We start from the raw sequence: 16,383 nt of genomic DNA, 5'->3' as shown, positions 1-16,383 counted from the left end.
GTCAAAGCTTATTGGGTTCGTGTCCTTATCGTGTCGACACGATATGATACGAACATGGAAGCCGTGCGTCAAGGATTTCAACTACAGTTAGATTCAACCAGAAACCGTCCTATCGAGATGATATCCGAAAGCTATGAAACTACCACCATCGTCTTCGTCTTGGAAACAGCTTCGCGTGGGTATCTTGCACATCTCAATCGGAGTCCGAATGAGGGAGTTATGGTGGTTTTACAGAAGTCGCGCAGAACTGGCGAGGGAGTCCAGAGAGAACACCCGGGCGGGTGTTTTTCACCCTGCAATTCACCCGACCGGGTGAATCACCCGAGACTTAGTTTTTGAGGGCCTTTTTCCACATTTTGGGCCCTTAGTATAAATACCTTTTGGTGTCATTTTTCATTCTAGATTGAGAGAAGATTGTGATTGAAGTTATCTCCCTAGTGAGTTTTTCCTCTTTGAGGAATGTATCCAATTCCTTCCTTGAAGGTTGCTTGTTTCAATTTCATAGATTGATTCAAGTAGAGGTATGCATCAATGGGGTGTATCCATTGAGTAGTGGAGCCAAGGGGTGATAGAGCTATTGAAAGTTGCCTAGGGTTGTTTCCATCCTTTTGGTCAAGGTCCTATGGTCATAACTCTTTTATCTCATCATTATACACATGCTTTCCATTCCTAATCTTCCATCCATTCTTGTTTAGATTCAATTTTTGTTGGTTGGATCTTTATTATCTTTTGCCTTGTGTTGATAAATTGAAAATCAATCTCACAAAAATAGTTAGATCAAGCATCATTAAATGGGTAATCCTTGGGAAATGGATCATAAAATACATGGATCCATATCATTTGGTATCTAGAGCCTAGTACCCACTAGGTGTTTGATCTATTGTTGCTTTGGGTTGGGTTATTTTTCCTTTTGTTCTTTGTTTTGGCTCTGTTTTTGTTGGGATGATCGGATTGATCAATTGTGCTTAGATTAAGCTGAAATTTGGTGTGTATGATCTATGTTATGTGACCTAGCTACCTGCAAAAGTTCATCAAAAACTTCCTTCGTTTGCCTAGTTAACTGTGGAGATTAACATCATTGCCCTGTTTTGGCATAGTTGGGGAAAACCATACAAAACCTATCAAATTATCAAATCTGACTATATATGACTATTTTTCCCTTGATCTAGACTTGTTTGGGAATCTATCCACCAAAATTCATCCAAATTGGGCGTGGGGATCAATACCAAAAAAATTCATAAAGATCAGCCAGATTTCAGCAAAAAGCTTCATCCCATGTCTTGTGTTCGTTAGTGTGTGTGTTTGCTCTAGGCCTAGTTTTCCTTGCTTTCATATGTTTAATCATTATTACTTTGGTATTTACTACTTGGTGTCCATATGTTCTTGAGGTGTATACCTTGATTGAGTTGTCCGGGCGCCAACGAGTGGGAATTGGATCGAGAGTGTGTGATACTAGCCCCACTATATTCTAAACCTACCGAGTGACATTGGTGAGTGACTTGGGGGGTGTTGGGATACTACATTGGGGTGAGTTAGCTTCTTAAATCTCTCTTTCTTAATTTTACTAATCTCTAAGACTAGTCCCTAGTCTTTGTTTTTGTGTTTGTAGGAAACTTTGATGCCTCCTATGACTCGATCCAACAAAATGGTGGACATCCACGAGGAGGAAGTCGAGAAGGGCGCGGGCTCAAGTAATTCCAAACCCGAAGGGGATCTAGTGAGCATGATGTCCCAAATGATGGAAGATTTTAGTCGTGATCTCAAACAAGAGATGAGAGAATGGGATGCCCGGATGGATGCCCGGAGGAAGGAGTTCGAGACCCGATGGAAATCCAATCAAAACACATTGGTTGGAGCCTTAAAGGAGGTTCGTGCATCAAGATCCGTCACTCCTAAAAGTGACCATCTACATCTCAAAGCTTCCGGCATAGAGCATGTAGTGTCGAGGGGTAATGGAGCCAATAGGCGGTTTGGAGGAGGAAATGAGGAGTATGGTCGTTTTGGGGTAGGAAACCAACATGGAGGGGTGGAGTCTTGTGGGGAAATTGAAGGAGGGAATATGGCAAATCGGGATGAGAATGGAGGCTATGGTAGATTTGGGATGGGCAATCAACAAGGGAGAGTTGGGCTCTATGGTGATGATAGAGGTGACTATGAATCAAGGTACCATGAAGATGGACTTGATAGGGGAAGTCGTGGGGAACGAGTTCCAAAGTCTCATAGAGAGTGGCATTCTAGGAGGGTGAGAGATCATGTTAGCCATAAGGGGTTTGAGAGGCCAATTGAAGAAGAAGTCTCATATAGAGCTCGATTGAGGCCTACCTACCTACATGGTGGTGTTGACACGAACCAAAGAGGTAACTCATCAAGTCATTTGACTACATCCTCTTCTTTCCATTTTTCACATAAGCCTCTTGATGTATATGGAAATGTCTCCTCTTCGATGAGCTTAAACCAAATTAGTAGAGAAAAAGAACGAGAGAGAGAGAAAAGGCTTGAGAGTGAAAGTGAGTCTAAAAAGCCAAGAGAGCGTGATAAAAGACAAGAGTGTGAGGTGCAAAAGTCAAGAGAGAGTGGTGGGGGTGAGAGAAAAGAAAAATATCAAATGAGAGAAAAACCACAAGCACAAGTGAGTAAAGGGTGCTTGTTAGATTCTAAGGCCTACCTTGGGTGGGCACCAAATGATCCTTTGCCTCTTGCCCTTGGTGAGGAAAATAAGCCCTTACCCACTAACATTTCTTCTATGTCTTTTTGTGTTGATGAATGTGTAGGAAATTTAATTGAAGACATGGAAGTGAAGTATCAAATTGCACATGGCTTGGAAACTATGCCCCCGGAGAAGGACCAAGAGGAACAAGGGCAAGTGGATGAACTCCTTGCCCAAGGTTCAAGTGCACTATCCTTGTCGCCTTGTGATGCTCCCTTGCATATGATTACACTAGAGAAGTCCCTTTGTGTTGATAGATTTGTTATTGATGACTTGTGTAAAAAGTGGTCTCATGAGCTTGAATCTTTGAATGCTAAATCTATCTTTGCATCATATGTTGATCCTTTCTTGATAAATCCAAGCATTGATAGACATGAAATTTCTCTTGTGAAATCTACCTTGAATGTTGGAGTGACTTCCTTTTATGCTAAGATGCCTAAGCTTTCATTTGTTGGTAATTTTGAGTTTCATGAGTGTGCGGATGAGAATAGTAGGACCAAGAGGAGTGACATGGATAGTGACTTTAGAACTTGGTGTTTGCTATGTTTTCATTTCAAGGTGGTTAAACCCTTCAATGGGATTGGAGTGTTCTATGGCCGTTTTGTGAAGGATTTTTCCACTCATATGTCTCTTGAGGATGATGTTGTGAATATGGGCATAAAATTGCATTGTTCCCATAATTGTGGTCTTGTTTTTATATTGTTGGAGCAATTGTGTAAGTCATATTTTGATAAAAATCTTATGATGCGTACTATGACTTTACACAAGTTACATATGCATGATGTTGTGCTTATTATACATGTGGAGCATAAAGATTTATGGCTACATTGTGCATATGATTTTGATCACTTTTTGAAATTGTTGAAGCAAGTGAGTGAAATCCATTGTGATGAACTTTGTTTGTTGAATGATAATCCTTCTTGCAAACTTGATGTGTGTTGTGATGAACCTACTCTATATTTTGACCAAGAGTTTGTCAATTTGTGGAAGAGAACTCTTATTTGAGCAAGAGTGGTGTGTTAATGATTGAAAATGATTGTTCATTGCATGAGCGTGAGAATAAAATTTTTATGCTTAGACCTCTCTTGATAACTTTCCATTTTGCACCATATGAGGACCCTTTCTTGTATATGCCTAGTCTTGTTGGGAATGCCAAATCTTTTGTAAAGATGTTCAAGAATTTGGAAATCATTTGTATGAGGATGGTCAAACCAAATAGAAACAAGGTGCTTGGGGCATGTGTGTTTTGGCATGTTGATTGCTTTTATTGCATGTCCATCAAACCATTCAATGGAGTTGGGATATTTTATGGTCTATTTGTGAAGAACTTTATATCTAATGGCTTTGTTTGGGACTACATTGTGAAGGAATGCCTATGTTTATTTGCACCCACATCTTGTACCTATATTGTGAGATTGTTTGAGTTTTGGTATGAAGGGTATCTTGATGAGTTTGTCTTGATTCCTTATGGGTGGGATTTGGACATGAAAGGATTCATTAATTTGTGTTCTCATATTTATTGTGACTTGGCCTTGAGCTTGAGGGAACATGAATTTGGAGGTCCATACAACGTCTTTGGTGTAGTATTGTCTCTTAGAGCCGTTAGTGGTCTTAATCCTTTTCATCATACTTTGATATTTGATTTACTCTTTTTCCATTTCATAGGTGTGCGGAATCCGGATTTGAGGGCAAATCCTTTCCAAGAAGGGGAGAATGATATGACCATGAGTGCTAGACATCAAGTGTTTTCACCTCGACGTGAGCCATGGATTGATTGGGGTCCAAGGAAGAGAGTGAAGACGTGCCAAGGATTCAATAAAGCTAGAGGGTCTCCCGAGGATGCGAGGAATAGAGAAGGCTTGGATTTGAGGACAAATCCTTTCCAAGAAGGGGAGGATGATACGAACATGGAAGCCGTGCGTCAAGGATTTCAACTACAGCTGGATTCAACCAGAAACCGTCCTATCGAGATGATATCCGAAAGCTATGAAACTACCACCATCGTCTTCGTCTTGGAAACAGCTTCGCGTGGGTATCTTGCACATCTCAATCGGAGTCCGAATGAGGGAGTTATGGTGGTTTTACAGAAGTCGCGCAGAACTGGCGAGGGAGTCCAGAGAGAACACCCGGGCGGGTGTTTTTCACCCTGCAATTCACCCGACCGGGTGAATCACCCGAGACTTAGTTTTTGAGGGCCTTTTTCCACATTTTGGGCCCTTAGTATAAATACCTTTTGGTGTCATTTTTCATTCTAGATTGAGATAAGATTGTGATTGAAGTTATCTCCCTAGTGAGTTTTTCCTCTTTGAGGAATGTATCCAATTCCTTCCTTGAAGGTTGCTTGTTTCAATTTCATAGATTGATTCAAGTAGAGGTATGCATCAATGGGGTGTATCCATTGAGTAGTGGAGCCAAGGGGTGATAGAGCTATTGAAAGTTGCCTAGGGTTGTTTCCATCCTTTTGGTCAAGGTCCTATGGTCATAACTCTTTTATCTCATCATTATACACATGCTTTCCATTCCTAATCTTCCATCCATTCTTGTTTAGATTCAATTTTTGTTGGTTGGATCTTTATTATCTTTTGCCTTGTGTTGATAAATTGAAAATCAATCTCACAAAAATAGTTAGATCAAGCATCATTAAATGGGTAATCCTTGGGAAATGGATCATAAAATACATGGATCCTTATCATATGTGTTGTTATCGTGTCGTGTTGACCCGAAGTGGTTCGTGTCGTTAATGGATTCGTGTCGTTAATGGATTCGTGTCGTGTTCGTGTTGTGTTGTGTTTGTGTCTGAGGATAACGGGTCATATTTGTGTTTCCTGTAATCGTGTCGTGTCGTTATCGTGTCGACACGATAACGACACAACACGCACGATTTGCCACCCCTACCAGCAGATCACTTCTCTTGTAATACTACATGCATAAATGATACTCCCTCCGTCTACGAATAAGAATCCCGGTTCATAATTACCATAAATGGTAAAGAGACCCCATATTCCACCAACTCATTCCACTCACATATCATTTAAAACTAATATATACAAGTGAGACCCATATTCCACTAACTTTCTTCCACCCAATTTTTTTTTTACATTTATTAAAACCCGCGCCATTTAGAAATGAGACTTTTAATCGTGGACGGAGGGAGTAGTTTATATCATATGTATACATGATGGAACCGAGATTAAAAGTAATGGAAAAGGTGTCAGATGTTTATGATAAAGAGTTATCACTTCTATTTTATCTAATTAGCAACAGTTGTGATATTCATTGTATATATATATTAATTCGGGTGTTGTGTGTGTGGTGGGCTAGCGGCGGATCCAAAATTTTTAGTTTGGAGGTATGAAGTTGTACAATAAATAATTACAATATAAAATAAAATAACATTAAATAATTTAAAATAATTTAATATAGAAGGATTTTTTATTTGAGTTACAAGTTGTACTAAATATAATTATATAAAAAATGATAAAAATAATAGAGTATAATTTAAAAAATTCAAAGCATTTAATAAAAGTAAGAATTTTTTTTATTTAAAGTAGGAGTTTTACTACAAATAATATCACATAAAATAAAATGATCAAAAAGTAATGGAGTACTATATTATAAAAATCAAAGCAATTATAAAATAATACTAGAGCATAACAGGGGAAATCAATATCATTAAGACATACTCCCTTCGTCTAATCTAAGATGGCACATTCCTTGGCCGGCACGGGATTTTATGAGTTATTGATTAAAGTGTTTAATTGGAGGGAGAAAAGGTGGGTGTAAGTGTTAAAATAGAGAGAGAAAGAAAGATGAATATTTTAATAGGAGAGAGAAAAAGTTGTTGGATGTATTGATTGGAGAGACACTACAAAAATTCGCGCATTTAGCTAGCACATATTTCCGAGCCAATATGTGCTCGGAATTTTCCTAGCATTCCCCGAGCATTTTCTGATAGTGCTCGGAATGTTGAAGAAATTATGAACTATACGACCACAGTTCGAGCATGGTCAACGTGCTCAACAGAATTGCTAGCACAATGACTGTTCTCGGAATCATTCCTAGCACAAATTGATTGTGCTCGGAAATATTCCTAGCACTGAAGGAGCTCAGCTTTTCTAGCCCAACTTGACTTTATTCGTAATATTTCCTAGCACTTGGAAGGTGCTCGGAAAACTCCTACCACTTAAGGTGCTCGGAAATTCCTAGCACAACTTGCCTGCTCGATAATATTTCCTAACTCTTGGAAGGTGCTTGGAAAATTCCTAGCACAAATTGTCTGTGCTCGAATTATTTCCTAGCACTTGGAAGGTGCTCGGAAAAACCATGATTTTTTTTCAAAACCAAATCTAGATCTAGCTTCTTCCATTTTACTTCTTCCATTTTCTCTCCAGCTCGTTTCTTCATGTTATCCTACATATTTTCAATCTTATCTTGTTATTTCTTCGAATCATAGTAGTCTCTTTGCCCGTTGCCATCTCGCCTCATTATCTTTTTGTTATCTAAAGGTATAATTTATATTTATTAGTTACTCTCTCTAACTTCTATGTTAAATAATCTAAAATATTCTTATATCTGTTTTATAATTTATGTTATAGGATAGTAAAATGGATAAGTTACTAATATACAATGGACTTACCTATGAAAATAATAGATTAGCTAACTTAAGAATTTTAATAACTTGAAATAATATTTTTACTCAAGTAATGTTTTGATGATCAAGTATAATTTTTATTTGCTAATTATTCTCTCTAAACTCTTTGTTAATTTATTGAAAGTATTATTTTTTTTTCTTTTGATTTCATACTACAGGATAGTGAAATGGATAAAATTCTTGGACGAGAATGGATGTATGAGAGAAAGCATCCCACCGGAGAATTCAATCGTGACTTTATCGACGGGTTAGATATGTTTATGAATTTTGCTATGTCATTTCCCTCTAAAATGGATGGTTCGAAAATTAGATGTCCATGTAAACATTGTGATAATAGCAAACTTTTTTCTACTGATACGGTGAAAGAGCACCTTGTGAGAAGGGGGTTTACTCCAAATTACTATGATTGGAGATTTCATTGCGATGTAGAAGCGTCATCCAGTTCAATACCGGGTGAACCTATGCATTTCGATCCATCATCGGATCCATACCAACATATGGTACACAATGTGTGGGGACAGACAGCCATTCACGAGCCTTATCATTTTCAGGCGCAACATTCCGAACAATATGTCCCGCCTACTTACATGCCAGAATCCCCCACTAATGAGTCGCAACAGTTCTATAATTTATTAGAAGCGTCTCAGGCCGATTTGTGGGCGGGTTGTGATTATTCTGAGCTGTCAACAAATGCTCGACTGATGACTATGAAGTCTGAACATCGAATGTCTCAACGAGCTATTGACGAATTGTGCCAATTTATGGAGGAGCGCCTGCCGAAACCAAACCGTATGCCTAGTAGCTTCTATAAGTGCAAAAAACAAATGCAGGCCTTAGATATGCCGGTTCTTAAGATAGATTGTTGCAAGAGAGGGTGCATGATCTACTGGAGGGAAGATGAGAACCGAACTGAATGCAAAGTTTGTGGTCAGACCAGATTTAAGGGTAATGGCACAAGTCCACTCAAACAAATGTACTATTTCCCTTTAGGCTCAAGGTTGAGGCGTTTGTATGTATCCGAAATTACCGCTCAATCCATGCGATGGCATGCAGAGCACATCCAGACTCCAGGAGAGATGTCTCATCCGGCAGATTCGGTAGCCTGGAAAACCTTTGACAAGATACATACTTTCTTTGCTTCTGAATCAAGAAATGTCAGGTTAGCACTTAGTACTGATGGATTTCAGCCATTTGGTCAGACCGGTTCGCAGTACTCATTATGGCCAGTGATTTTAACTCCATACAACTTGCCACCATTGATGTGCATGAAAGATCCATACATGTTTCTTACAGTGATTGTGCCGGGTCCGAAGAATCCCAAGCAGAATATTGATGTGTTTCTACAACCCCTGATCGCAGAGCTCAACGATTTATGGACCGAAGGAATCCCTGCATATGATATATCAAGAAAACAGAACTTTCAGCTACGCGCAGCGTTGATGTGGACTATCAGTGACTTCCCTGCGTATTCAATGTTGTCAGGGTGGAGCACATTGGACACCGTGCGTGTCCATATTGTATGGAGGACTCACAAGCTTTCTCCTTGAAGCATGGACGGAAAACCACTTGGTTTAATTGCCACAGGAGGTTTCTCAACAGAAATCATCGATTCCGCAGAGACAAAAAGAACTTTAGAAAGAACACAACCGAGCATTCTGGTCCTTCTCCATTCTTAAATGGAGAACAAATACTTGATCATCTGGAACAATTTGAATTCAAGAGAGTATTTGATGAAGGTGCGGAAATAAACTCTGAGTTGAGCAAGATTTTTGGGTGGAATAAACGAAGCATATTTTGGGATCTTCCGTATTGGAAAACAAATGTGATTCGCCACAATTTGGATGTCATGCACATAGAGAAGAATGTTTTTGATAATATTTTCAATACCATTATGAATGTAGAAGGAAAGACAAAAGACAACGCTAATGCAAGAAGGGATTTGGAATTGCTTGGTATATGACCCGAGCTTTGGCCAAGTGGCGGAAAATATCATAAGGCTGATTACACGCTTGACAAAGAAAGTATGGAATTATTGCTCAAGTGGCTACAGGGTTTGAAATTCCCGGATGGTTATGTTTCCAATCTATCAAGGTGCATTGATATGAAGAAACACAAGTTGTACGGTATGAAAAGCCACGACTGTCACGTGTTTATGCAACGATTGTTACCAATCGGACTCCGTGAGTTACTTCCACACAGAGATCTTACGGCTACGATGATAAGGGAAATTGATATGACAATATATCATGAGTCGATTGCAGTTACTTTGTGCAAGCTTGAGATGATATTTCCTCCGTCTTTCTTTGACTCCATTGAGCATCTTCCAATCCACTTAGCATATGAGGCGTTGATTACAGGTCCGGTGCATTTTCGATGGATGTATCCATTTGAACGGTACATGCGCAAGTTGAAGTTAAATGTCAAGAACAAAGTTGCAGTTGAAGCATCTATATGCAATGCGTATTTGACTGAGGAAGCATCACATTTCTGCACTTATTACTTCGAGTCACATGTCCGTTGCCGAGGCAGAGATGTTCCTCGTAATGACGATGGAGGAGGTTCTACTCACCCCAAAGATATGCTTCCGATTTTCACATATGCTACGAGATGTGTTGGGAATGGACGAAGACGATTCTTGTCAGAAGTGGAATACAAAGCGGCACAAACTTATATATTAGTTAATACTCAAGAAGCAAAGGAATTCGAGCTGTAAGTTTGATTTCCTCAATACTCGTTTATTTAACTGACTAAATGTTAATTTAGTAATTGTTTTTTTATAAAACAGTATGTTCATTGGACAATTGCGTGAGTGGATTCCAGGAATAACACCTCCTCAGATAGAGCAACAATTAGAAGATCATTATGCATCATGGTTCAAAGAATATGTAAGTTTTCTATATTTTTTTCTTTGTACTTTATTTGTCGAAAAAATAATTATTCATTAATTGTGTTTGGTACACAGGGCCGTAATAACTTGCCTCGTGATAGTCATCTATACTATTTGTCGCAAGGACCATTAACCGAGGTTACAAGTTACAATGTTTGTTTTGTCAATGGATATAAATTTCACACAGATTCCTATGGAAAGAGTAAATCTACAGTCAATAGTGGGGTATGCATCAGAGGGTCAAATTACATCTATGATGAGGATGACTTCTACGGCATTTTGAAAGAAATTGTGGAAGTGGAATATCGGGCATTACCAATAAAGAAAGTTGTATTGTTTAATTGTGTGGTATAATCCGGCTCCGGCTCCACGCGGTGGTACAATTGTTCATCCGAAGTACAAAATTGTTGAAGTGAATATTCAGAAGGAGTATCCAAAATACGATCCATTCATCTTAGCCAAACAAGCATCTCAAGTTTATTTTGTATCTTTTCCGAGCAAGAAAAGAGACAAGGCGAACTGGCGAGCAGTGTTCAAAGTTCGAGTAAATAAATTTTATGCTAGTCATGCCGCTCCAAAAGAAAAAAATGAAGACACGGCTTTTCAAAAAGATGAAGCGGAAGTTCATGAAATTTCCGATGACGTTCAACTAATAGACCCTCCACGATGTGATCCTAGTGGTGCAATGATTCCAATTTTGAGAGAAGTTGCCGACAATGATGAAGATGAAGATGGAGATGAAGAATACGAAGAAGAAGAAGAAGAAGAAGAAGAAGAAGAAGAAGAATATGAAAATAAAGATGAAGACGAAGACGAAGAAGACGAGGAGGAAAATGAAGACAATGATGAAACGGTAAACATTGATTTAAATGTTATTTACAAACTCATTACTTAGTCATGCATATTTTGTGTCATTAAATAAATTCAGAAACACTTATTCTGATTCCCAAATTAATTACTAAGTCATTACTTAGTAAGAATTAATTCCCAAATTCCAATTATTCTGAGTGACTCGAAGATGACTTGATTAACTATTTACTAAATTATTGACTTGATTAGGGATACTAAACCAAAGTCCAAAACATTTCTGGATCCCTCTCTCTCCGCTCTCTCTCACTCCCTCTCGCCGCTCTCTCTCCCTCGCCGCTGCCGATCTCTCTCCCTCTCGCCGCTCTCTCTCACTCGCCGCTGTCGATCTCTCTCCCTCTCGCCGCTCTCTCTCACTCGCCGCTGTCGATCTCTCTTCCTCTCGCTGCTCTCTCACCGCTTGGCCGCCGCCGATCTCTCTCTGCTTTACCGCCGTTCTCTCTCCTCTTGGCCGCCGATCTCCGCTCTCTCTCACACCTGCAGGTTAGTGATTTGTCACACCTCCAATATGCTCTGGAACCTTAGGTTTTCTGCTGTAGGTGTTTTGATTCTATGATTATCGCTTCGTGTGCTTTCACTGAGATTTTAGATTTTAGTTGAATTCGGTGTATTTGGTTTAGCTAGGGTTGGTGTAGGTTTGGTTTTTGTTTAATTTTGTTGCTAATTATAAGAATATGCTAGAACAGGATGATGATTTCTTATTCATAACTTTTCTTATTTGGTCGATCTTCTAATTTTATAATTAGAAGAATATGCATGAAATTGGTGTTTAGTAGTATTTTTTGTGCTTATCTGTTGCGGTTATACATGAAAATAGATTTCGTATTCTACAGATTCTTCCTGTTGTTAATATATACGACTGGTTTGATCGGATACCTTTTTAGTTGTGTAGGATCTTATGTTTTGTTCCCTGTATATACAGTTACAGTTTTAAATAATCATTATGTTTTTTTTGTTTTACAATTCGTGTATCTATTAAGGTTGGAACTTAATTTGTTTGGGAGAAATCCTTACCGCCATACACTGGAATGCTGGATATTGATCAAGCAATTGAGTGATGAGTCTTTTAGATTAGCAGGAGCTTTTAGATAAAGTAATTTATCAGTAAAACATATAGTTACACATATTTTATTATTGATAAGTCTTTCTCATTTTGATGAAATAGCAATACTAATGTGTTTCATTTTCTGATATCATTTCCCTTGATTGTTCATTTCTCCTTCTATAATTCAGTTTTATGTCTTATTTGCAGACACCAAAGATCCTTGCCGGCTTCTTTCAAATTATTAACTGGTATTCCGGAAATCTTTTAGACTTATGTACTGATTTTCCCACTTCATATATATAATTACAAGTATAATAACTTCCATAAATGTCAAAGACCATAGTTATTTCTTCTAAAATGACATTGAAAGACATAGTCATTGGCAAGAAAAGGGTAGTATTACCAACTCAGATGATATCATCAGAGATCCATCTCTACTATTATCGCTAAACATCCCGACTTCTGACTTTTCAGGTTCTTCCTTTATGTGACCATCCTGCTCTCTTGGATAAATCTGAAACTTATTTAGGTAATGAAATTGCTCTATTGTTCATACCATTGCCATTCCATATCACTCTGTAATTAAGAAGAGTACATCGATTTTATGTTTGCTACATTGTTGGACTTTCATGTTCTTGATAACCCAAATGGTGCTCAATTTTGTTTGAAAAATTAGTGTTTGTTTGAAAATGACAATAATGTTTGGCGATATATGTGATGTCAAAATTACTATATTATTTTTCCTTCCTACATGGCTACTGAAAAGTACTAATCACATGCTTCTTTCTGTATTGTCTTCATGATTTTTTTGTAGCACTGATTCCATAAAACGAGCATCTCAGATCTTAAGTCAGATTCCTTGAAAAGCAATTGGTGCATATAGTCAGTCAGGTAACATATGGAGAATGAGAGAGAATATTAAACTCAAACTCAAACAGATTAATGTTTATGTTTCTTTAAGAATAGGGTGCCATAAATCATGAGTTTGTTAAATATGGTTACATATGCTGGTGGACAATGTTTATTGAATTTAAATTCATTTCTACTTGTCTGAGGTTGTTATAACAGCTCTGAATTTAAAGTCAATTCTATTTGGCTGTTGTAGTTATTTAATTGTAGAAATGAGAGGGTCATCATTGGGACGCTCAACTACACACTCCAATGACTTACCACCACTTGGTACTTTAGAGTTATTGGATGAGAACAGTGAAGGAGAACATTCAGCCGGTGATAGCATTGAAGGTGGGCATTCAACCGGTGATAGCATTGAAAGTGGGGCAAGGGCAAGTACTAATAATGCAAAAAAGTCAAAAAAAGATGGATATAAGAGGGACGCAAGAGGGCGCATATATGTACACCTTAGGGGTGATAAGTACGTGCTCGAATAATTTTATGCTTTCAATATATTATTTGAAGTTACTAATTGTATATTAATTTGCAGATTGTGTCCGACCGGTGTAGTGGCCAACATATGCAATAAGGCTTTTAAGCACATATTTGACCCGGGCATACAGCCAAGCAACGCTTTCGGATGAATATATTGAACATTATTGGAAAGAATTTGAGGTCAAATTGTGCATTTTATATTTATAACTCAATTATCATATATTATTTAATACTTTATTATTTTGCATAAAGATGCAAACTGTAAAGCTTATGATTAGGTGGAATGCAAGAAAGCTTTTCACAGTCAATACAAAGCTAGATACGGCGATATCATGGGTTATAAGAAAAAGACAATGAAGAAACCGGCCTACTTCACGGATGACCAGTGCACGAAATGCACCGATGCCTGGAATCTTCCTGAGAATATCACGGTTTCTGAGAGGTGCTCGAATAATCGAAGACAGGGGCGGGAGAAAGCCTTTGGAACACATTGTAATGGCTGTATTCCATTTGAAGAGACCGTTGAGAAAATGGTAAAATTTATATTTTTCTAGTTTAATTTTTACTTTTTAGTTATTTTTTAAATCCTTTTTAATGTTGTTTGCAGACTGAGGAAAACAACGGGATAATACCTCCATTTGTAGATGTCTTTGGTAAGACCCACACGTTCAAAACAAAAGATTCACAAGGGATGGTTTCGCAAAACGCCACTCGGATTAATGTAAGTTTCATTCTCATATTCTACTTACTTGGTGAGCCTCCTGATTAGCTCGTTTCTATTTGATAGTAACTGTGTCATTTCTGGTAATGGTTCAATGGGGAACTTAAGATTTGATCGAATTTGCAATTTGAATGGTTTTTTAGATATCTTATTGTTATTGTTGACCCTTCTCCTTGAGTTATAGGTTACACAGTATACTATACTACACTAAATTAATTCCCCTCTCCACTTTGCTGTATGAAGTGTACATATGAGATTATTCATTGCCTGTCACATTAAAAGTTCATGATAAACTTGCCATATCTCATAGCGAATCCATACATGAATCATGAAAACTCCTGATGTGTATATAGAAACTGCAATGTTTAAATTCACCAAAGTTATTGCTTATTTTCTATGTTGCTGCTTATTTACTGCTGCTTAAACCCATACATGAATTGCTGCTTATTTTCTATGTTGCATTTACTAGTTACTTGGTCTGGATTGTCTATACTCTGTAATTGTATAATTCTCAAAGTTCAATGTTTTAATACAGAAATGCTGCAACATCTGCAATTCTGAGTGTACATGAAATTTGACTGTTGCCTCTGCCCTAAAATTCTGATTTGACTATTGTCTTGCTGAGCATTTTCAAACTTTAGATTACTTATGATTATACATGAAGCATAATCCAATTAGTTAGTCCACCATCTGTTGTTGCCTCTTGTTCAATCAACATGATAACATGCTACATTGCACTATTGAAGAGAAAGCTGTGAAACTGTTTGTTTGTTCGCGTGCTTGTGATAGTATCTAATTTGTGTTTGCTTGTTGGAAGAATGATATTATGAGAAGGGCTGAAGAATTAAGAGCCGAAGGGATAGACAATCCAGATAAAGATGCCATCTTCTTGGAGCTTCATGGTAAGGTGAAGAAGAGAAAGCAGATTCCCGGTGCAGGAAGTGTAACAAAATTATACTTCCCGTCAGCTACTTCAGCATATGCATCTGGACGTTGGACAGGCAGAAACCCTAGGAAGATGGACGAGCTCTACGAGCAACGACTTCAAGAAGAACGGGAGCGAATGGCAGCCCAAATGGAAGCCCGGATGGAAGAGAGAGTTAGAAAGATAGAAGAAGTGTCTGGAGAAGAAAATGGAATTGATGAAGGAAGAGTCGGAGAAGAAAATGGAATTGATGAAGGAAGAGATGCAAGAACACCTTCAGACTTTATTTACTGAAAAATTGAAAGATTTGGGTAAACTATAGATATAGACTTGAGCATTTTGACTCATGATATTGTGAAACTCTTTAATTCGTGTCTGTGAAACAATTTTATTCTCATCAATCCTTTGGGTATTTTAATTTGATATATTATTCCTACTTTGATTTTAATGCTATTTTGATTTCATTGAATTAACAATTTAAAATGAAGCTATAATAATAATAAAATAATCAAAGAATCCGAGGACATGAGTGCTCGGACAATTACATGGCAGAAATATCCCTTTCCTAGCACAAGCTAAGATGTGCTAGGATTCTCGAATGGCAATATTTCCGAGCACACGCTAGTGCTAGGATATGCTATATCATACTTCGAACTTCCGAGCACTTCTGGTGCTTGGAATCTCATAGAAGAGTTGACCAACTTTTCCGAGCACGTTTCTGGTGCTAGGAAAAACCAGCGTTTTGCTCGGACATGCGCTCGGAGAAAATTCCGAGGGAGCGAATTACTAGCACTTAAGGTGCTCGGAAATGTGCTAGGAAACCTCCATTTTTCCTAGCACTTTCGTTGTTTTCCTAGCACTTTCGGTGCTAGGTAAAGGCACCTTTTTTTGTAGTGAGAGAAAGTTTCCAAAAAATGGAAATATATCATTTTAGTTGGACAAACTAAAAAGTAAAACGTATCATCTTAAGCGGGACAGAGGGAATAGTAAACAACCTAATATCTAGAAAATAAATGAGGAGTTCAAATAATTACAAAGCTTAAAAAACTAATTACATATCAAAAAGAAAATATGACTACAGAACTTAAAAAAAAAAAAGAGTGCAAATCATTAGTAGTACTAAGACCATCTACAACCATACTCCAAAAATGAGTTTTGGTGAATAAATCTTCTCTAATGATACACCAAACTCAA

General features: G+C 37.8%; 3 protein-coding genes across 6 annotated transcripts; all 3 read left to right on the top strand.

The window, feature by feature from the left end:
• The first annotated feature begins 2,796 nt into the window (after positions 1–2,796).
• Positions 2,797–5,227, top strand: LOC125220148. Of its 3 annotated transcripts, none has more exons than XM_048122290.1 (2): positions 2,797–2,858; positions 4,373–5,227. In XM_048122290.1, the coding sequence occupies exons 1-2, from the start codon at positions 2,828–2,830 to the stop codon at positions 4,897–4,899; spliced, it is 558 nt and encodes a 185-aa protein (XP_047978247.1). In that variant the 5' UTR covers positions 2,797–2,827; the 3' UTR covers positions 4,900–5,227. The 3 variants fall into 3 exon arrangements, with proteins under 3 accessions (XP_047978247.1, XP_047978245.1, XP_047978246.1); XM_048122288.1 differs by having other exon boundaries at positions 2,801–2,891; XM_048122289.1 differs by having other exon boundaries at positions 2,803–2,885.
• A 2,298-nt stretch (positions 5,228–7,525) lies between these two features.
• On the top strand, positions 7,526–8,905 carry LOC125220977. The gene has a single exon (XM_048123103.1). The coding sequence runs from the start codon at positions 7,526–7,528 to the stop codon at positions 8,903–8,905; it is 1,380 nt and encodes a 459-aa protein (XP_047979060.1).
• A 2,537-nt stretch (positions 8,906–11,442) lies between these two features.
• Positions 11,443–15,614, top strand: LOC125224235. Of its 2 annotated transcripts, XM_048127598.1 has the most exons (9): positions 11,443–11,595; positions 12,365–12,405; positions 12,632–12,686; positions 12,972–13,048; positions 13,263–13,529; positions 13,599–13,723; positions 13,822–14,076; positions 14,151–14,264; positions 15,082–15,614. In XM_048127598.1, exons 7-9 carry the CDS (start codon positions 13,876–13,878, stop codon positions 15,481–15,483), a joined length of 717 nt encoding a protein of 238 aa, XP_047983555.1. In that variant the 5' UTR covers positions 11,443–11,595; positions 12,365–12,405; positions 12,632–12,686; positions 12,972–13,048; positions 13,263–13,529; positions 13,599–13,723; positions 13,822–13,875; the 3' UTR covers positions 15,484–15,614. The 2 variants fall into 2 exon arrangements, with proteins under 2 accessions (XP_047983555.1, XP_047983556.1); XM_048127599.1 differs by lacking the exon at positions 12,972–13,048.
• The last annotated feature ends 769 nt before the right edge of the window (positions 15,615–16,383 follow it).

This window comes from Salvia hispanica, chromosome 4 (assembly GCF_023119035.1).
Source record: "Salvia hispanica cultivar TCC Black 2014 chromosome 4, UniMelb_Shisp_WGS_1.0, whole genome shotgun sequence".
Lineage (NCBI taxonomy): Eukaryota > Viridiplantae > Streptophyta > Magnoliopsida > Lamiales > Lamiaceae > Salvia > Salvia hispanica.
This window is presented reverse-complemented; position numbering and strand designations above follow the sequence as displayed.

Bases quoted from the DNA above. Each gene is read 5' to 3' on its own strand.
- LOC125220148 (XM_048122288.1), top strand. From the start codon at position 2,828: ATGCCCCCGGAGAAGGACCAAGAGGAACAAGGGCAAGTGGATGAACTC. The intron at 2,892-4,372 runs GTGCACTATCCT...TCCATTTCATAG, and splicing joins ACTCCTTGCCCAAGGTTCAA to GTGTGCGGAATCCGGATTTG.
- LOC125220977 (XM_048123103.1), top strand. From the start codon at position 7,526: ATGGATAAAATTCTTGGACGAGAATGGATGTATGAGAGAAAGCATCCC.
- LOC125224235 (XM_048127599.1), top strand. From the start codon at position 13,876: ATGGGTTATAAGAAAAAGACAATGAAGAAACCGGCCTACTTCACGGAT. The intron at 14,077-14,150 runs GTAAAATTTATA...TGTTGTTTGCAG, and splicing joins AAGAGACCGTTGAGAAAATG to ACTGAGGAAAACAACGGGAT. The intron at 14,265-15,081 runs GTAAGTTTCATT...GCTTGTTGGAAG, and splicing joins AAAACGCCACTCGGATTAAT to AATGATATTATGAGAAGGGC.